The 22868-nt window shown below is 38.4% G+C and overlaps 3 protein-coding genes across 3 annotated transcripts; all 3 read left to right on the forward strand.

Annotated features, from left to right (window-relative positions):
- Positions 1–2109: 2109 nt before the first annotated feature.
- Positions 2110–5427, forward strand: LOC132851135 (extracellular calcium-sensing receptor-like). The gene is made up of 5 exons (XM_060877771.1): positions 2110–2262; positions 2928–3680; positions 3767–3994; positions 4221–4344; positions 4508–5427. Exons 1-5 carry the CDS (start codon positions 2110–2112, stop codon positions 5419–5421), a joined length of 2172 nt encoding a protein of 723 aa, XP_060733754.1. The 3' UTR covers positions 5422–5427.
- Positions 5428–6731: 1304 nt separating this feature from the next.
- LOC132851136 (extracellular calcium-sensing receptor-like) lies at positions 6732–16014 on the forward strand. The gene is made up of 8 exons (XM_060877772.1): positions 6732–6801; positions 8047–8228; positions 12399–12556; positions 12646–12934; positions 13437–14192; positions 14285–14512; positions 14815–14935; positions 15101–16014. The coding sequence occupies exons 1-8, from the start codon at positions 6732–6734 to the stop codon at positions 16012–16014; spliced, it is 2718 nt and encodes a 905-aa protein (XP_060733755.1).
- Positions 16015–18233: 2219 nt separating this feature from the next.
- Positions 18234–21741, forward strand: LOC132851137 (extracellular calcium-sensing receptor-like). The gene is made up of 6 exons (XM_060877773.1): positions 18234–18427; positions 18517–18805; positions 19268–20023; positions 20110–20337; positions 20536–20659; positions 20828–21741. Exons 1-6 carry the CDS (start codon positions 18234–18236, stop codon positions 21739–21741), a joined length of 2505 nt encoding a protein of 834 aa, XP_060733756.1.
- Positions 21742–22868: the final 1127 nt, after the last annotated feature.

The following is a 22868-nucleotide window of genomic DNA, read 5'->3' on the forward strand; positions in this document are numbered from 1 at the left end:
GGCGAGGCAGGTGGGGGGAGCAAGCCACACGGCGAGGCAGGTGGGGGGAGCAAGCCACACGGCGAGGCAGGTGGGGGGAGCAAGCCACACGGCGAGGCAGGTGGGGGGAGCAAGCCACACGGCGAGGCAGGTGGGGGGAGCAAGCCACACGGCGAGGCAGGTGGGGGGAGCAAGCCACACGGCGAGGCAGGTGGGGGGAGCAAGCCACACGGCGAGGCAGGTGGGGGGAGCAAGGCACACGGCGAGGCAGGTGGGGGGAGCAAGGCACACGGCGAGGCAGGTGGGGGGAGCAAGGCACACGGCGAGGCAGGTGGGGGGAGCAAGGCACACGGCGAGGTAGATGGGGGAGCAACGCACACGGCGAGGTAGATGGGGGAGCAAGGCACACAGTGAGGCAGGTGGGGGGAGCAAGGCACATGGTGGCGCAGCCAGATAGGGCCGAGCGACGTCCACAGCTGAGCAGATAGGCCGAGCAATGTCCACAGCCGAGCGGAAGGGCCGAGCTACGTCCACCGCCGAGAAGAAGGGCCAAACACTACCCCGATACACCGTGACCAGACCCATGTCTCAAAGACCAGGGAGGAAGGGAGGGAAAGATCCTCTGCCACGGGCCTGCAACACCCCCATGGAACAAAAATGAGGCAACGTATTCCACGGAAAACCAGGAAGTGAAGCAACATCCCCCACCAGAACAGGTGCGGGACGATGCAGCAGGACCCCCCAAAAAAAGACAAAACCGGGATGGTGACATCGTCTGTAGAACAGAAGTGAGGTGATGTGCTCCGCCTGGGAACCGGACGTGGAGTGGCGCCCCTCACCAAAAATGCGGAGCAATGTCACCAAAAAAAGGAAACAGTCCAGGGGAAAACAGAAAGACTGGAAGAACCATCCAGAAGGAAAGTAAATATGCTTGCAATAAGCCAGTCCAGGCTGGAAGCTATCCTGCTGGGTCCGAGTTTGCGCGGAATCATTCTGTCGCACCGGAAGGAGGAAGACAGACCCATACGCAGGATAGCTTCAAATAAATAGGGTTTAATAACTTAATAAACACAGAAGAGGATCAAAGACGAAACTAAACAGGACAAAGGACAAGGTTACATTGACGATGATTCCGCACTGCCATCGGGAATGCGGCACGGTTAAATAGACATAACAATAGGGAACAGGTGTGCAGAGAAGGGGAGGAGTAAACAAGGGTGGGGCAGACACGTGAAACGGAACATAAATAGAAGCACATGGCCAAAAGTCCGGGCTGAGTAATGACACTAATATACAATATATAGGCTTCTAGCTTTTACCAAAGTGGCCTAGGAGCAATATTATATGAACACAATAGAGTCACACAAATGATTGAATGAACACACATTTTTGCCACACTGTTTGAGAGTTCATGCAGGCCCAGCATACAAACCAACATAGTGTCTAAAATAAAGTTATTTTGAATTAATCGAATTAATAACAGAAATAACAGAGTTGCAGGCAGCATTCTGTCTTTCAGTGACATCACAAATCTCACCAGCTCTTTGATTTGTCCAACCCAAATTGTCATACCCAGAAGACTCAGAGCATGTCCATAAATACATCATGAAGATATCCTTTTGAGAGTAATGCAGCAAAAGCAGTGGAAACACTTTGTGATGTTATTCCTAATACTACTCTTTTCTCTTAGCCTGGTAATAGGAGAATATTGCCATATTCTGGAAAACCCAGCAAATCCTCTGCTGTCTAAAGATGGAGATGTGATAATTGGAGCTATCTTTTCAATACATAAGGAAACACAGATGCGGTCATTAACATACACTGAAAAACCTCAACCTTTAATCTGCAATAGGTTTGTTATAGTGGACACTTTAACATAATACTGATTTTGGGAAATGTACAATTGTGTGCTTTGTAATAATTTGCATTTATTTGTTATATAACTTTACATTTCATAAAAAATAATTTCATATGATTTTCATGTATATTTGTAGCATTGACCTAGGTGAATTACGCCTTGCTCAGTCTGTGACTTTTACAGTTGATGAAATCAACAGAAACAAAGGCTTGCTCCCAAATATCACAGTTGGTTACAGGATTTATGACAACTGTCTCTCAGGTTTGTTAGCTATGAATGCAGCCTTGGCTTTTATGACTGGTCATGAAACAACAGCAGATGATGGCTGCTCTGGACAAGCAGCAGTACAAGCCATCATAGGAGAATCAGAGTCTACTCCTACTGTAGCACTCGCACAAACTACAGGACCTTTTCAGATGCCAGTGGTAAGGAGCAAATAATTTAATTATTGTTTAATAACAATGGCTTTTATATACTTTAAATATGCATATGAGATGATGATCTTTATTAACAAAGAAATTTCATCAATTAAGTCATTACATATTTATTTTTAGTTATTTTTTTAATTATCAATTCTTGGATCTGAGGCATTATATATTTATTGCCTATTTATTTAATCTATTTGCTATTTATCAGTATTCCGAACTGAGGTTCTTTGAATTAGAATTGAAGCTCAATATTTGTTTCTTTGGTATTCAATTCAATTCAAGTTTATTTGTATAGCGCTTTTTACAATGGACATTGTCTCAAAGCAGCTTTACAGAACATAAACATAGAGCAGAAGGTAAACATAAGGAGAAGTATAAAGGATTAATATAATAAAAATTCAAGATGTATATAGTTCACAGCATGTATGTATGTATGTATGTATGTACATGTATTTACCCCCAATGAGCAAGTGTGAGGTATCCTGAGGGTTATTCTTCCTATCAAGATCATTTACACGGGTATACAATATAATTAGATGTATAGTACTCCATACATAAGCTTTTGTTTTTGTCTCTTGGGAACATTGGAAGTTGAAGAACTTTTGGTGTAAGGGGCACAGAAACACAAATGGGCCTTATGGTTTTTTCCTGTCTTTCTTCAGGTAAGCCCTTCTGCCACATGTGAATGTCTGAGCAACAGAAAAATATACCCATATTTCTTCAGGACAATACCAAGTGACTACTACCAGGGTAGAGCTCTGGCATATTTGGTCAAGCACTTTGGCTGGTCTTGGGTGGGAGCTGTGAACAGTGATAATGACTATGGGAACAATGGAATGGCTATTTTTCTGAAAACAGCCAAAGAGGAGGGAATATGTGTTGAGTACTCTGAGAAGTTTGACCGGTCAGTTCCTTCTAAAATGAAAAAAATTGCTGATATTATTAAGAAAGGCACAGCCAAAGTAATCATTGTATTTTTTGCCTACTTTGATATGACCATTCTAATAGAACATCTTATTCTAAACAATCTCACTGGCTACCAGATTATTGGGGTTGCATGGATTTCTGCTATCAGCCTACAAACACCAAGAAGTTTTACTGTACTTTCTGGATCTATTGGATTTGATGTGGGAAAATTGAAAATTGCTGGGTTTGCTGACTATGCTCTTGATGAATTTTGGCAAAATGATTTTCCTTGCTTGGATAAAGATGGAAAGATGATTTCTCAGACTGAAAGCTACTGCAGCAAATATGAAGATATAATTTACTTTAAAAACATTAGTAAAGATATTACAGACCTGAGATATGCAAATAATGTCTACAATGCAATTTATGCTGTGGCACATTCTCTACACAGCCTGTTGAAATGCACAGAAAATAGTTGTGAGAAAGAGAAAAAAATACAATCATGGCAGGTAACACAAAGAAGATAAGCAAAGCAGATCAAATCAACAGCTGATGTTATCCTGAAATTTATACTTGTTTTCTTTTTAATTTAAAGGTTGTTGAGTCCCTACAAAAAGTAAATTTTACCAGTAAAATAGGAGACCATATTTTACTCGACAGCACTGGGGCAACAGCTGCAAAGTATGATGTGGTGAACTGGCATCGAGGGCTCAATGGTGAAGTGGAGTTTAAGGTTGTGGGCTATTATGATGCCTCTCTGCCAGATGGACAACAATTTGTACTAAATCATGAAGATATAATCTGGGCTGGAGAGAAAAGAGAGGTGAATAAACTATTTGCAATTTCCAAGTAACTGAAATATATCAATAAATAAATAAATAAAGCCCTTTATGTACCACGGATTCTACATGAAACATCTGTGGTGTGGTTCAAATAACAAGTATAAAACTGTAAACCTGCATAGATTTCATTATTAAACATGCAGTTATGGCAGAAACAGATAAAACCTTACTATTCCAAGGTTGTAGCCAAAATATATTGTATTTTAGAAGCCGAGGTCTGTGTGCAGTGAGAGCTGTCCTCCAGGAACCAGGAAAGCTGCACAGAAAGGAAGGCCTGTCTGCTGCTACGACTGTATACCATGTGCAGAAGGAGAGATCAGTAACCAGACAGGTAATTTCAGCATAAATAAAATTCTAAGAGAATTTGTTAAATATAATTTCTGTATACTTATATTATTATTCAGGATACAGTTCCTTATTAATGGTATTAATAAATAAAACCATAATAAAAATATTTTTCCTTCCTAATGATAATAACCTTAATTATTTTGCAGATTCAAATAACTGTGAGCAGTGTCCAGAAGAATATTGGTCTAATGCTCTCAAAGATAAATGTGTTTTAAAGGTTGTAGAGTTTCTTTCATTTACAGAGGTCATGGGGATAATACTGGTGTTTTTTTCTTTGCTTGGAACTACATTAACTGTGTTAGTAGCTATTTTATTTTTAATAGAAAAAGACACTCCTATTGTTAAAGCCAACAACTCTGAGCTGAGCTTCCTGCTGCTCTTCTCTCTGACTCTGTGCTTCCTCTGTTCACTTACTTTCATTGGTCAGCCCTCTGAGTGGTCCTGTATGCTGCGTCACACAGCATTTGGGATCACCTTTGTCCTCTGTATCTCCTGTGTTCTGGGGAAAACAATAGTTGTGTTAGTGGCCTTCAGGGCTACACTTCCAGGCAGTAATGTCATGAAATGGTTTGGGCCTCTACAGCAGAGACTCAGTGTACTCGCCTTCACTCTCATACAGGTTCTTATCTGTGTGCTTTGGCTGACAATTTCTCCTCCTTTCCCATACAAAAACATGAACTACTACAAGGAAAAGATTATATTAGAATGTAGCTTGGGCTCAGCTATAGGTTTCTGGGCTGTGTTGGGGTATATAGGAGTTCTAGCTTTCCTGTGCTTTGTTTTAGCTTTTCTAGCTCGGAAGCTGCCTGATAATTTTAATGAAGCTAAATTCATTACATTCAGCATACTGATATTCTGTGCAGTTTGGATTACTTTTATTCCAGCTTATGTGAGTTCACCTGGAAAATACACTGTAGCTGTGGAGATATTTGCTATTTTGGCCTCCAGTTTTGCTCTACTATTCTGTATATTTACACCTAAATGTTATATTATTCTGTTTAAACCTGAACTGAACACAAAGAAAAATATGATGGGGAAACCGGCATCTAAATCACTCTAAGAAACAAACTGTCAAACATATGCATTGTCATTTTTGCTAAAGATTGTTGAACTTGGAGACATAATTAACTAAATAATATTTACAAAATGTCTAATATACTTAATTTAATTAAATCTATTATGGATATGCTTGGTACCTGATTAAACTAATCATGCAAAAATCTCAACTGTGTCTTATTTCTGTTCATAGAAATGTACTCTATGTTCAGCAATATGCATGTTTGTAATCATGGATCTAATACAAGTGCTTGTCCCAGTGCACATTAGCATAAACCAACATTCCATTCCACCAACCCAACCAAGCAAACAACAAACAAGGAAATAAATACATGATGAGTAAAACGGCATCTAAACCCCTTTAAAAAGCAAACTGGTTAAACATATACATTGCCAATTTTGCTGAAGAATGTTGAACTTGGACACATAATGTCAAACAATCAACTCATTAGTATTTAGAAAATATCTGATTTTCGTCATTAAATTAAATCTAATGCGTAGTAATGAGTAGAAATAAGCCTGGGACCTGATTAAACTAAACATAAAAAATCTGAAATTTGTGTCTAATTTCTTTTGATAGAAATATATTCTATATGCAGCATATTCTATTGAATATACCCTATTCTATAGAATATATCTTATATGCTATGTTTATAATCATAAATGTAATTCAGTTATCTCATTGGCACAAACAAGTTTGTGATATGTTAATGTCCATGAAAAAAGAGAAGTTTAAAAATTAAAAAAAGAGTGCTATCTTCTCATAGTAATCATCGCATTTTATATTAGCATAACCCAACAATTCCTGAACAAGCAGATAAATACATGTATAATGACAGAAAAAAAAAATCTAACCACAATAGATGCGAATAGTCAGTGGGTATTGCATACCAGATCGGTTGAGGCCTGATTAACAATGATCGCCACCCGCGCAGTTGACATCCAGGGTGACGGCTTGGACCACTGTTGGTCGAGGAAGGAGAGGAGGATGAAGGCTTCATAGACAGAAAGAAAAGATAGGTAGTAGTATATGTCCAAGAATTGAGACTCTTAACAGGGAAATGACAATGACAGGGCGAAGATAAAGATAGGAGGACATGATGGAGAGAAGGAAGGTAGATATACTGTGTGTGCAAGAGATCAGGTGAAAGGGAAGCAAAGTATGTAGTATTGGAGGGATATACAAACTGTTTTATTATGGTATTGATAGGAAGGGAAATGGGGTATTAGTGATCCTGAAAGATGAGATTGTGAAGAATGAAAAGATTGTCAGACAGAGTAATTAGTTTGTATTTAGATAAGGGATAAGGGATAATGTTGAATGTCGTCTGCGGTTACGCTCCACAAGAAGGCTTTGAGTTAGAAGAGAAGGAGAGATTCTGGTGTGAGTTACCCTGGTGAGGGGAACAGAGGTGGTGAGAAGGTGATGGGCAGTTTTGGTGTTAAGGAAAGGAACCTAGAAGGACAGATGGTGGTTGAAATTGCTAAGCAGATGGAAATGACTGTAGTTAACACTTATTCCCACAAGAGAGAGGAACATATAGTTACATATACAGTAAGAGTGGAGGTAGGAGTATGCAGGTAGAGTACATTCTATGTAGACGAGGCAATCTGAGAGAGTTTAGTTACTGCAAGATGGTGGTACTGTATGGGACAGTGTAGCCAGGCAGCATCGGATGGTGATGAGTAGGATGTCTTTGGTGGTCAGGGAGAAGAATGATAGAAAAGAAGTCCAAGTGGTGGAAGGAAGTTGTAATGAATTCAGAATTCAGACAGAAGCTGAGGCAGGCTTTGGTTGGTCAGGAAGAGATTCCAGATGACTGGGAAACTACAGCAGAAGTGATTAGGGAGACCGGTAGGAGAGTGCTATTTGTGGCATCTGCATGAAGAAAAGAAAGAAAGGCCAAAGAGGAGATTTATCAATGTGGTAAAAGAGGACATGAAATAAATTTTTTTGAGTGTAGAGGATGCAGAAGAAAGAGTTAGGTGGAAACAGATGATTTGCTAGGGTGACCACTAACAGCAAATCCAAAAGTAGAATAAGAAGATGACAAAATAAAGTATACACTTCAAAAAACAATATATGGTTTCACCTGGTGATGGATGGTTATCGTTTACTTTAAAAATGCATCTACTATGGTCTCCATCAGAACATTAGGGGAACACTAGACTCATAGTTAAGACCACAAGGTCAAGCATTAGGAAACAATTCTCACACAATATACTTATTTAGACTGGTTCATATATGGGAGCTGGAGCCTGTGGAATTATGGCTGAGGTGGTTCTGTGAAGATTGTCCATACAGATAGAGGAAAGTGCAAAAAGCAAAGAAATCATAGAGATCGCATCTGGGTTTGATTGGGACCCCAGACAAAGGGGTCACATTAATTGAAAAATAAAAAGCCTGGTTAAGTGCCAGAGCTGTATGGGGTCTGCTGTATGGCTGTAAATACCTACCCTCCAGTAGAACTAGGAAAACTATACTACGTTAAATATGTAACCCAGCTCCCTGAGAAGGGAATGAGACGCTGCATCATGGCTGACACTATGGGAATGCTCTGTATAAAAGGTGCGCATAAAAAGTGTCTGAAGCTCTGTATAAAAGGTTTAAGTTATATAACCTGATAAGGGTGTGCGAAAGGACCAACCCGCCACTGCACAAATCTGCTGGAGGGGCTGTCCCTAGCCAGAGTAGTGGACAAGGTGACACACTTAGTGGAGCAAGCTATAATCGCTAGAGGCAAATCCACACAGTGTGCCACAAAGGCCAATGAGATAGCTACCACTACCCTGTGTTGTGGAAGTTCTGAGGTTCAAGAGATTTTAAAGTATAAAGTATCACACTGGTAAACACGGGCAAGAGTAAAAAAAGGTTTCACAATTTATTGTGTTCAGCTGCGAAGCAGGACCCAAGACTCCGCATATAGCATGGGAGATGAAGGGCCACGATCGTTCATTACATCAAGATTTTATATAGACAGAACTCAAGTAAAGAAGATATGTAAAAGCAAAACATCATCAATCATTGGCTCAACATCACCGCATGCTCATCTCCTGATCAAGCTAATCTGGACCGGCCAAGGTCTGCTAGCAGGCCTACTAGAAGATTTACTGAAAGTTTTTTTATGCCTAATTTTCAACAACTCGTCTCCAGTCCCTTCTGCCCTTGTCATAATCTAAGAAAACAACTGCTGACAATGTCAGTTTCTAGCCACTACTGATACAAGGTAAAAGCATAGAACACATGTCAAACTCAGGCCCTACTCAGCGCCGAGTTTTCCCGACGATTTGCCGACTTTGAAGCCCAGAAAGGCAGATTTGAACTGCTCACTAATCCATTTGCGATCGACGTGGAAAGCGCACCTACCAATCTCCAAATGGAGCTAACTGAACTCCAGTGTAGTGGCATGCTCAAATCAAAGTATGCCTCTGCTGGTGCTGCACAGTTTCCATGTTTCCTCCTCGACACAATGCCCCAATCACATGCTCTCTATGTTCGGCAGTACATATCTATGTGAGCAACTGTTCTCTATTATGAAGTTGAACAAAACACCTCACAGGAGTTGACTCAGTGATGAACACCTTCAATCCAGCCTGACTCCAGACATTGATGAACTTGCATCTAAGAAAAGATGCCAGGTATCTGGCTTAGATCACTGTGCAGAGTAAATCAGAGTGTAGCAAACTGAGTTTGAATATATGTTTTCTTTATGCACTTTTTCTACTCTAAGGCATGAACTGTTAATAATCGAAAAGTTGGATTTTCATTGAATGAAATTATTTTTTTTGGTTGTTTTGTTTTTGAAAAAGATCCACTTCAAAAAGGAACTTAAAATGATGCAGTGAGAGGCATCATTTATTTTATTTATTCAAATGTAGCCCTCTCACTGATTAACTGGCTCAAACTATGTCTAGGGATATAACTTTACACGTGAGAGGCACATCTAAATTTACTGAAGGTGTAATATGTTTATTACCAAAGTAACTCAAAACTACTGTATTTAACCTAGGGCTTCAGACTTCAGTGTTTCTTTTAAATATTCTCTTCTCTCTCTCAAAATAATTAATGATAACAGATAATAATAAAAAAGGGCATTTGTACCACACAATAAAATAAATCTTAAGTCACCTAACAGTCCTCCTTTTATCAATCTCTTTTTTTCCATAAGAAATCACAGGAGATTATGCTGTATAAACAATAAACAAACATTTATAAACTCAAACAAATGTAAATGAACAAAACCCCACAAAAGAAATATTTTACCCAGCTGGGATTTAAGTCTCTCGTTGGTGCACTTCGTTGGAGCTCATGTGAATGTATGTACACTTTATAATACTCACGAAATCCAATGGAACCGTGAAACTCAATAACGAAACACCCACTTAGAAAAACACGATAATCCGATCAGCCGATAGGATTTTCACTGACGTCCATCCACGAACAAACACTGTGCTAATCGCCCATCCGACGAGGTTAACGAGGCAAAGTTGCATAAGTCCCCACGCGGCCTTGGTCTCTCCTGAAAGCTGCCTTCACACTGCACACGACAAACGACCGCCGATAAACCGGAAGTCATTCATTTTCTATGGAGAGTCGCAAGGTCGCTGCGTGAGGTGCCGACCATCTGCGGATCCGTAATTTTCGGATCCGTTTTGAGCGTTGGATCTGTTAAAAAAATTGAACTTGTGCGACTACACCGCATCCGATATGCCGACCGGATGTGATGTATTCTAATGTTGTCCTATCAGGTTCGTGTGCGCGAGGTGATAAGAATTATTGAAAAGCATTAATATTTATATTGTATTATTTTTAATGTTGCGTCTATGTTTCCTCAAAAATTATTCAAGGTCTTTCTGGATTTATTGTTGCATTGATTGTTTGTATTTACTCCTTCATTAATTCATTTCTTCATTCACCACGATAAATGGAGGGAGAATACAGGCTCTTGCTTTTACTCTCCTTTACTGGAGACGCCAAAGAAAACATTGCAAATCAGTGTGTATAAAACACTACCTGACTCGGAGAAAAAGTCTCGGCGAGTATCACCGTTTAGTGCAAGAGTTGCGCCTTAATGGAGAAGATTTTTGTCACGATCATCTAGTAATGGGTTTTCCGAGACCGCGAGAATGAATTTATCTCCCATGTTGACGTCTACACGATCATATTGCATATTCCGTGCGACTGTCACTAGGGGGCGAAATCCGACAGTCGTGTCCGTTTGTCGTGTGCAGTTTGAAGGCGGCTTCACACTTGCACTCCTCTATGTAGAGTTCATTCACGTTTATTTTACTTAGCAGTCTCTTATCTGTTCAGTGTTTTTGTATGCAGTCTGCAAACTCAAGTTTCAGCTTTACAGACTGATTTTCCCCGGACCGGGCGATTCGCGCACGTTTGTCGGCCACCTCGTGTCGTCCGTTCCTCTCACTCCACTTCCTACTTCCCCCACACTCTGCCCTCTGACATCCAGAGGTCAGTCAGAAACCCACCTCATTGGTTAATACAACACCACATTTTTTTAACAACAGTAGTTATTTTTCTTATTTTCTTAGTTATTTTTCATCTGTTTTAAAGTAACAAGTTTTTAACTGTTTTGTGTGAAAGAAAACACAACCTAAATTATTATTAGACCTTAATTTAGCAGGGCTCTACAAAAATAAGAAATGAACACCACTGATGTGTCTTTTATTTCAAATTTAATTTCTTATGTGTATGTAATATCAAGCTCTGGTTGTTCCAAATCCTGTGTTCAAGCAAAACTAAAGTTTGTTTCCATATGAAACGGTTGAACATTACATATCAGTTGCAGTTAATTTTTCAATAAATATTCAGTTTGGCCCGTGACTTCATCTCAGTTTTATATTTTGGCCAACTGTGAATTTAAGTTTGACGCCCCTGGCATAGAAGGACAAAGCCTATAAACATCTTTAGATTAGAAATTTCCACCACACCTGCATAAGGTGCTGCTTGGAGACTGGATTGCTTTTGTTGCAGTCACCAAAGCAGATGAAAGGGAGAGGATTTACCCCACATGCTCAAGTAATGAGTGTAAAATCTGAGAACCATAACTTTGCACAGATGGCAAAGATGTGCACTTTTTTCACACAGACAAAAAGTTTGGATTTTGTTTTGCCTTAATAATAAAAACCTTCATTTAAAAACAGCATGTTGTGTTTACTTGTGTTATCTTTGACTAATATTTAAATTTGTTTGATGATCTGAAGCATTAAAGGTGGGGTGCACTCAGAAAACTGAGTCGGGTTGAAAAACAAAACAAACGTGTAGCCAATGAGCAGAAAGGGGCGTGTCTTGTCAATGTACGGTGGAGAGAATGTTCAGTGCGCATGTCTGACATCAGCTGAAAGCGATTGAAACATTGACATGGAGGAGACTTGCCGTTACCTCTGCCTCGGGTTCTACTGTAGGTGTTGAACATCGTCTTCCGTGTGAAACGGAGCTAAACCTTTCATGGTACAACACACAGTACTACAAAAACACATTTGTATTGCCATAGTATTACTCATTGAGTTCATTTATTGATAAAAAGATCCCCTCGGCCAGCTGCCCCAAAAGGAAATACCAATACAATCTTTGCCAAAGAAGCCAAAGAGCAATATCTGTTCCCACACTGGTGAGTGAACACATGCGAGAAATACAACAATGCAAATAGATTTTTACACACAATTTTACAGCACATGCAACCCCAGCATGTACAAGCCAACATTGGTAGCTGTAAATACTTTTTTGGATTATGATAAATCATTTTAACCAGACATAATTAAGACGTGTGTAGCATTCTGTCCCTCAATGACATCACCAAGCTCAGCACCTCTCTGATTTGTCAATAATAAATGGCAATACCAAGAACTTCCACTGCATGTGTATAAATATATGAAGAATATAGAGGTTGAGGACTGATCCAGCAAAAGCAGTTGATAAACTTCGTGATGTTATTCCTTGCACTACTATTTTGTTTTTACCAGGCAAAGGGAGAATATTGCCATATTCTGGAAAACCCAGAAACTCCTCTGCTTTCTAAAGATGGAGATGTGATAATTGGAGCTATATTTGCAATACATCATGATACACAGATGCAGTCCCTGACATATACTGAAACACCTCAACGTTTAATCTGCATTAGGTTTGTTTTACTGGAAAGTGTGGCACTGTATTCATAATCTTTCATTTAAAATAGGTAATTTGATATATGATATTTATGTATATTTGTAGAAGTGACCTCAGTGAATTACGCTTTGCTCAGACAGTAACTTTTGCAATTGAAGAAATAAACCGAAGCAACAGCTTGCTCCCAAATATCTCAATTGGTTACAAGATTTATGACAATTGTCTCTCAAGCTTGTTATCTATGAAAGCAGCCATGGCTTTTATGACTGGTCATGATACAACAGGAGATGATGGCTGCTCTGGACAAGCAGTAGTACAAGCCATCATAGGAGAGTCAGAGTCTACTCCTACTATAGCACTCACAGAAACTACAGGACCTTTTCATATCCCAGTTGTAAGTAGCAATGTTTTTAATCATCAGTAATTTACCAATTTAATTAATAGTTACAAAACAAACTTGAAATATACATGAAATGATTTTTATTCATTTATAGAAATGTCTACATCTTCAATTATACATCTATTGTTATCTATTTACTAATCATTTTGCCTTAAGAGAAGCTCAATTTCACCTTGTTACACAATTAAAATGAGGATGTAAATTATAGGAATTCTATTTAAGAGCCCTGAAGATGTGTGTTATTAACCATAATATCTATTGGTTTTTTGAATGATATGTTATGATATGGATATGTTATTGGATGGCACAGTGGTGCACTGGTACCATTGGCACATCAAAGCCCAAGGTTTAATACTGTGCTTGGGCTACTCTTTGTACAGGGTTTAGCATGTTCTCTCCATGTTTGAACCCTTTGAATTATGCAGCAAAAATGCTGTTTTACCTGTCAATTTACAATTAGCTTTACAAATTGTTTTACCTGTCATTCTGTTTTCAGATAAGTCATGCTGCTACATGTGAATGTCTGAGCAACAGAAAAGAGTATCCATCTTTCTTCAGAACCATAGCGAGTGACTACTACCAGAGTAGAGCTCTGGCATATTTGGTCAAGCATTTTGGCTGGACTTGGGTGGGAGCAGTCTACAGTGATAATGACTATGGAAACAGTGGAATGGCCATTTTTCTGAAAGCAGCCAAAGAGGAGGGAATATGTGTTGAGTACTCTGAGAAGTTTGACCGCTCAAATCCTGAGAAAATCATGAAAGTGCCCAATATTATTAAGCAAGGAACAGCCAAAGTAATTATAATTTTTCTTGCCTATTTTGATATGAACATTCTAATAGATCACCTAATTTTAAACAATGCCACTGGCTACCAGATGATTGGTGTCGAAGCATGGAGTTCTGCTGTTGACCTAGCAACGCCAGCAAGTTTCAGCATATTGGCCGGATCTATTGGATTTGATGTAGGAAAATTAAAAATTGCTGGATTTGCTGATTATGCTGTCAATGGATTTTGGCAAAAGGATTTCCCTTGCTTACATAAAGAAGGAACAATTTCTCAGACTAAAATCGACTGCAGCAAATATGAAGATGTGATTCAATTTAAAAACTATAGTAATGACATATCAGAACTGAGATATGCAAATAACATCTACAATGCAGTTTATGCTGTGGCACATTCTCTACACAGCCTGTTGAGATGCAGAGAAGGTTCAGGTTGTGAGAAAGGCAAAACAATACAACCATGGCAGGTAACACAAAGAAGAGAAGCAAAAGAGGCAATATCCATGATTGATAATGTAATGAAATTAATACTTGTTTTCTGTTACATGTACATTTACAGGTTGTTGAGTCTCTAAAAAAGGTTAACTTTAACACTAATATAGGAGACCATATTTTGTTCGACAGCACTGGGGCAACAGCTGCAAAGTATGATGTAGTGAACTGGCAACGAGGATTCAATGGAGAAGTGGAATTTAAGGTTGTGGGCTATTATGATGCCTCTCTGCCAGCTGGACAACAATTTGTTCTAAACGCTGAAGATATTATCTGGGCTGGAGAGAGAAGAGAGGTACATAAATTGTTCCTACATCTTAAATGAATATAATCTAATCGGGTATTTTTTTTCTTTATTAAATAATTTTCTTTACAGCTTTATATAACGAGTTTCTTCCAAAAAGCAAATTTTCTACAGTACAAATAAATGATCCAGTGAATATATACGAAACGGTAAATATACATGAGACAATCTGCACCAATATAGTGTTTTAAGTAAATATTACAGATCTTTAAAGCTGCATATAATGCAACATTAGTAAACAAACAATTATGGTAATTAAGTTTGTAGCTGTAAAATATTGTTTATACTAGAAGCCGAGGTCTGTGTGCAGTGAGAGCTGTCCCCCAGGAACCAGGAAAGCTGCACAGAAAGGAAGGCCTGTCTGCTGCTATGACTGTATACCATGTGCAGAAGGAGAGATCAGTAACCAGACAGGTAATTTCAGCATGATCAAGTTTCAAAGAATATTTGTTAATTGTACATTCTGTGTCCTCCTTTTATTATTTAGGATACAGTTCCTCATTAATGGTATTAACAAATAAAACCATGAGTAAAATTTCATTTTCCTTCCTAATAAGAATAATCATGATTATTTTGCAGATTCATATAACTGCGAGCAGTGTCCAGGAGAATATTGGTCAAATGCTGAGAGAGATAAATGTGTGTTAAAGGTTATCGAGTTTCTTTTATTTACAGAGGTCATGGGGATAATACTGGTATTTTTTTCCTTACTTGGAGCGACATTAACTGTGTTAGTAGCTATTTTATTTCTAATAGAAAAGGACACTCCCATTGTTAAAGCCAACAACTCTGAGCTGAGCTTCCTGCTGCTCTTCTCTCTGACTCTGTGCTTCCTCTGTTCACTTACTTTCATCGGAAGGCCCTCTCAGTGGTCCTGTATGCTGCGTCACACAGCGTTTGGGATCACCTTTGTCCTCTGTATCTCCTGTGTTCTGGGGAAAACTGTAGTGGTGTTAATGGCCTTCAGGGCTACACTTCCAGGAAGTAATGTCATGAAATGGTTTGGGCCTCTACAGCAGAGACTCAGTGTACTCGCCTTCACTCTCATACAGATTCTTATCTGTGTGCTTTGGTTAACAGTGTCTCCTCCTTTCCCATACAGAAACATGAACTACTACAAGGAAAAGATTATATTAGAATGTAGCTTGGGCTCAGCTATAGGTTTCTGGGCTGTGTTGGGGTATATAGGAGTTCTTGCTTTCTTGTGCTTTGTTTTAGCTTTTCTAGCTAGGAAGCTGCCTGATAATTTCAATGAAGCTAAATTCATTACATTCAGCATACTGATATTCTGTGCAGTTTGGATTACATTTATTCCAGCTTATGTGAGTTCACCTGGAAAATTCACTATAGCTGTGGAGATATTTGCTATTTTGGCCTCCAGTTTTGCTCTACTATTCTGTATATTTACACCTAAATGTTATATTATTCTGTTTAAACCTGAACTGAACACAAAGAAAAATATGATGGGGAAACCAGCATCTAAATCACTTTAAGAAACAAACTGTCAAACATATGCATTGTCATTTTTGCTAAAGATTGTTGAACTTGGAGACATAATTAACTAAATAATATTTAGACAAAATGTCTAATATACTTAACTTAATTAAATCTAATATGGATATGCTTGGTTCCTGATTAAACTAATCATGCAAAAATCTCAACTGTGTCTTATTTCTGTTCATAGAAATGTACTCTATGTTTAGCAATATGCATGTTTGTAATCATGGATCTAATACAAGTGCTTGTTCCAGTGCACCTTTAGCATAAACCAACATTCCATAAACCAACCCAACCAAGCAAACAACAAACACGGAAATAAATGCATGATGAGTAAAAAGGCATCTAAGCCCCTTTAATAAAACAAATTGGTCAAACATATACATTGCCAATTTTGCTGAAGAATGTTGAACTTGGACACATAATGTCAAACATAATCAACTCATTAGTATTTAGGAAATATCTCATTTTCGTCATTGAATTAAATGTAATGCATAGTAATGAGTAATGAGTAGCAATAAACCTGGGACCTGATTAAACTAAACATAGAAAAATCTGAATTGTGTCTAATAACTTTTGATAGAAATATATTCTATATTCAGCATATTCTATTGAATATACCCTATTCTATAGAATATATCTTATATGCTATGTTTCTAATCATAAATGTAATTCAATTATCTCACTGGAGTATAGGTCCAAGAATTGAGCCTCTTAACCTACCTGTTTTCCTCAGGACAATCTGATTTTAATGTGTCATAACTTGGGTTTTTCTCCCACATATTTGCCTGAAATTTACCAGGATTGTTCCACATTATGAACTTTGCAAGTAAAATTTATTTAGTCTATTTTCATTGAACTACGTGTTTGTACCAATAAACACTTTGCAAGTTTGGTCCTCCCTGGTCAATTTGACCTCGCCACATTTACTGTAGTAAGGCAATAGGTCACACTTTTGCCCTTTTCAGCGCAATGAACATACATACAGACACAGAAATGCACACATAAAATGTCCACTAACACACGCACCCAAAACACACACTCACATACCACACACACACACACACAAACACATACACAAATTGAGCATTGCATTTCATTAGGCCTCCAGAAAAAAAACTACATATTTGTAAATATTTCACACTTTTGATATCCCTTTGCCTAGCAGAGGGCAAAATATGATCTACCAAAATGATGCTACACACGCAATTCATTAGGCCTCCAGACAAAACAAAAGCTACTCATTTGTAAATATTTCACACTTTATATGCATTTGTCCAGCTGGTGGCAAAATCTGATCTACCAACAAGCTTCTCACACACACACACACACACACACACACACACACACACACACACACAGTTTCAAACACTGTTCAAAGCATTGGGCATTGCATTTCAGTTGGCTTCCAGACAAAACAAAAGCTACACATTTGTAAACATTTCACACACACACACACACACACACACACACACACACACACACACGCACACAGTCAAAGCATTGGGCATTGCATTTCATTGGGCCTCCAGACAAAACAAAAGCTATGAGATATGCCTTTGCCCAATTGGGGACAAGATAACAATAAAAAAACAAAAAACCTGAATTTATAGCATTTATAACACTGAGACAGCAAAATGAAGAGGACCTACACTACTTTACAGGCACTTGACCTCATTTTTGACCATGTGAATGAGGACAGAGATGAGGAAGAACCAGCAGAAGAGGAGAAGGAAGTGTCAGGGAAGGAAATGTGACTGAAACGGATGAAGATTTTGTTCCATCTGAATGTGAGGAATCAAGTGATGAGGAGCTTCCCGACACTGAGGATATTTTACAGTCCAAAGATGGAAATATTCTTTGGGCCTCCATTCCTCTGAGTGACAGACGCCATATGATGGGGGCAGAGCGGGAGAGGAAGAAATACAACAGTGCATAGATTTTTACACACAATTTTACAGCACATGCAAGCCCAGCATGTACAAGCCAACATTGGTGGCTGTAAATGTTTTTTGGATTTTGACGAATCATTTTAACCAGACATAATTAATACGTGTGTAGCATTCTGTCCCTCAATGACATCACCAAGCTCAGCACCTCTGTGATTTGTCCATAATAAATGGCAATACCAAGAACGTCCACTGCATGTGTATAAATATATGAGGAATATAGAGGTTGAGGACTGATCCAGCAAAAGCAGTTGATAAACTTTGTGATGTTAGTCCTTGCACTACTATTTTGTTTTTACCAGGCAAAAGGAGAATATTGCCATATTCTGGAAAACCCAGAAACTCCTATGCTTTCTAAAGATGGAGATGTGATAATTGGATCTATCTTTTCAATACATCGTGATACACAGATGCAGTCCCTGACATATACTGAAACACCTCAACGTTTAATCTGCATTAGGTTTGTTTTAGTGGAAAGTGTGGCACTGTATTCATAATCTTTCATTTAAAATAGGTAATTTGACATATGATGTTTATGTATATTTGTAGAAGTGACCTCAGTGAATTACGCCTTGCTCAGACAGTAACTTTTGCCATTGAAGAAATCAACAGAAGCAACATCTTGCTCCCAAATATCTCAATTGGTTACAAGATTTATGACAATTGTCTCACAAGCTTGTTATCTATGAAAGCAGCCATGGCTTTTATGACCGGTCATGATACAACAGCAGATGATGGCTGCTCTGGACAAGCAGTAGTACAAGCCATCATAGGAGAGTCAGAGTCTACTCCTACTATAGCACTCACAAAAACTACAGGACCTTTTCATATCCCAGTTGTAAGTAGCAATGTTTTTAATCATCAGTAATTTACAAATTTAATTACTAGTTACAAAACAAACTTGAAATATACATGAAATGATTTTTATTCATTTATAGAAATGTCTACATCTTCAATATACATCTATTTTTATCTAATCATCATTTTGCCATAAGAGAAGCTCAATTTCACCTTGTTACACAATTAAAATGAGGATGTAAATTATAGGAATTCTATTTACGAACCCCAAAGATGTGTGTGATTAACCTAAATATTTATTGGTTTTTTGAATGATATGTTATGATATGGATATGTTATTGGATGGCACGGTGGTGCACTGGTACAATTGGCACATCAAGGCTCAAGGTTTAATACTGTGCTTGGGCTACTCTTTGTACAGGATTTAGCAAGTTCTCTAGATGTTTGAACCCTTTGAATTATGCAGCAAAAATGCATATTTTACCTGTCATTTTGTTTTCAGATAAGTCATGCTGCTACATGTGCATGTCTGAGCAACAGAAAAGAGTATCCATCTTTCTTCAGAACCATAGCGAGTGACTACTACCAGAGTAGAGCTCTGGCATATTTGGTCAAGCACTTTGGCTGGACTTGGGTGGGAGCAGTCTACAGTGATAATGACTATGGAAACAGTGGAATGGCCATTTTTCTGAAAGCAGCCAAAGAGGAGGGAATATGTGTTGAGTACTCTGAGAAGTTTGACCGCTCAAATCCTGAAAAAATCATGAAAGTGTCCAATATTATTAAGCAAGGAACAGCCAAAGTAATTATAATTTTTCTTGCCTATTTTGATATGAACATTCTAATAGATCACCTAATTTTAAACAATGCCACTGGCTACCAGATGATTGGTGTCGAGGCATGGATTTCTGCTGTTGACCTAGCAACGCCAGCAAGTTTCAGCATATTGGCCGGATCTATTGGATTTGATGTAGGAAAATTAAAAATTGCTGGATTTGCTGATTATGCTGTCAATGGATTTTGGCAAAAGGATTTCCCTTGCTTACATAAAGAAGGAACAATTTCTCAGACTAAAATCGACTGCAGCAAATATGAAGATGTGATTCAATTCAAAAACTATAGTAAAGACATATCAGAACTGAGATATGCAAATAACATCTACAATGCAGTTTATGCTGTGGCACATTCTCTACACAGCCTGTTGAGATGCAGAGAAGGTTCAAGTTGTGAGAAAGGCAAAAAAATACAACCATGGCAGGTAACACAAAGAAGAGAAGCAAAAGAGGCAATATCCATGATTCATAATGTAATGAAATTAATACTTGTTTTCTATTACATTTACAGGTTGTTGAGTCTCTAAAAAAGGTTAACTTTAACACTAAAATAGGAGACCATATTTTGTTCGACAGCACTGGGGCAACAGCTGCAAAATATGATGTGGTGAACTGGCAACGAGGATTCAATGGAGAAGTGGTGTTTAAGGTTGTGGGCTATTATGATGCCTCTCTACCAGCTGGACAGAAATTTGTTCTAAATGCTGAAGATATTATTTGGGCTGGAGAGAGAAGAGAGGTATATAAATTGTTCCTACATTTTAAATGAATATAATCTAATCGGGTATATTTTACGGTAAATATACATGAGACAATCTGCACCAATATAGTGTTTTAAGTAAATATTACAGATCTTTAAAGCTGCATATAATGCAACATTAGTAAACAAACAATTATGGTAATTATGTTTGTAGCTGTAAAACTTTGTTTATACTAGAAGCCGAGGTCTGTGTGCAGTGAGAGCTGTCCCCCAGGAACCAGGAAAGCTGCACAGAAAGGAAGGCCTGTCTGCTGCTACGACTGTATACCATGTGCAGAAGGAGAGATCAGTAACCAGACAGGTAATTTCAGCATGATCCAGGTTCAAAGAATATTTGTTAATTGTACATTCTGTGTCCTCCTTTTATTATTTAGGATACAGTTCCTCATTAATGGTATTAACAAATAAAACCATGAGTAAAATTTCATTTTCCTTCCTAATAATAAGAATAATCATGATTATTTTGCAGATTCATATAGCTGTGAGCAGTGTCCAGGAGAATATTGGTCTAATGCTGAGAGAGATAAATGTGTGTTAAAGGTTATTGAGTTTCTTTTATTTACAGAGAATATGGGGATAATACTAGTATTTTTTTCCTTGGTTGGAGCGACATTAACTGTGTTCGTAGCTATTTTATTTCTTATAGAAAAAGACACCCCCATTGTTAAAGCCAACAACTCTGAGCTGAGCTTCCTGCTGCTCTTCTCTCTGACTCTGTGCTTCCTCTGTTCACTTACTTTCATTGGAAGGCCCTCTCAGTGGTCCTGTATGCTGCGTCACACAGCATTTGGGATCACCTTTGTCCTCTGTATCTCCTGTGTTCTGGGGAAAACAGTAGTGGTGTTAGTGGCCTTCAGGGCTACGCTTCCAGGAAGTAATGTCATGAAATGGTTTGGGACTCTACAGCAGAGACTCAGTGTACTTGCCTTCACTCTCATACAGGTTTTTATCTGTGTGCTTTGGTTAACAGTTTCTCCTCCTCTTCCCTACAAAAACATGAACTACTACAAGGAAAAGATTATATTAGAATGTAGCTTGGGCTCAGCTATAGGTTTCTGGGCTGTGTTGGGGTATATAGGAGTTCTAGCTTTTCTGTGCTTTGTTTTAGCTTTTCTAGCTAGGAAGCTGCCTGATAATTTTAATGAAGCTAAATTCATTACATTTAGCCTACTGATATTCTGTGCAGTTTGGATTACTTTTATTCCAGCTTATGTGAGTTCACCTGGAAAATTCACTGTAGCTGTGGAGATATTTGCTATTCTGGCCTCCAGTTTTGCTCTACTATTCTGTATATTTACACCTAAATGTTATATTATTCTGTTTAAACCTGAACTGAACACAAAGAAAAATATGATGGGGAAAACTGCATCTAAATCACTTTAAGAAACAAACTGTTAAACATATGCATTGTCATTTTTGCTAAAGATTGTTGAACTTGGAGACATAATTAACTAAATAATATTTAGACAAAATGTCTTATATACTTAATTTAATCTAATATGGATATGCTTGGTACCTGAATAAACTAATCATGCAAACATCTCAATTGTGTCCTATTTCTGTTCATAGAAGTGTACTCTATGTTCAGCAATATGCATGTTTGTAATCATCGTAATACAAGTGCTTGTCCCAGTGCACATTAGCAAAAACCAACAATCCATAAACCAATCCAACCAACCAAACAACAAACAAGGAAATAAATACAGTATAATGACAGAACTGAAAATAAACTTCACAAACAAAATATGGTTGTACTAGGTGATGACTGGTAAGTACTCGTTTATTTTTAAAATACCTCTTTTCTAGTCTTCATCAGTAACTAGTGGGCAGTGTAGACTGGTAGTTAAGACCACAAATTTGAAACACAATTTTACAGTGTTAACATAAATAATTTAGAAAATACACACTTTTCTTTGTCCTAATAAGTATTATGCAGGCCTGTGGAGCTCCTTCTCTATGTCCTCATATACATAATAATAATAAGAAGAAGAAAATGAAGAAGAGATTTATGTTATATAGTGCTATTTCTACACCTATAGATAACTACACCAGGTTATGTATGTAACCTGGTTCCCTGGGGAGGGATTGAGATGCTGTGTCAGGGCCAGTTTAATGGCTTAGAAAGGACCCTTGTTGAAGTGATTACATGCAAGCAAGTCCATATAAGGGAATCTACATCACATTTCCCCAGCTTCTATTTGTCTGAAGGAAGCGCGAGCGGATGGCCAGGGCATGGCCAGCGACACAGCTTCTTGTTCCCTTTTTCGTTACATACGTAACCTGGTGTAGTTCGCTTTCGGGTCGTCAATAACCGCACTGTCATGCCATCAATGACTGTGCTAGAGGTCTTGAAAGAGCATGAGTGGACTGGGAACAGAACAAAAATAGCCCTTCATGACCTGAGACCCTGCAGTGGGGTCTAGGTCCAGGTTATAGAACCTGATAAAGGTGTGTGGAGAGGACCATCCCACCATAACACAACTATCTTCAAGGCTGACACCCCTGGCTAA

This window comes from Tachysurus vachellii, chromosome 9, assembly GCF_030014155.1.
Source record: "Tachysurus vachellii isolate PV-2020 chromosome 9, HZAU_Pvac_v1, whole genome shotgun sequence".
In the NCBI taxonomy this organism is placed as follows: Eukaryota; Metazoa; Chordata; class Actinopteri; order Siluriformes; family Bagridae; genus Tachysurus; species Tachysurus vachellii.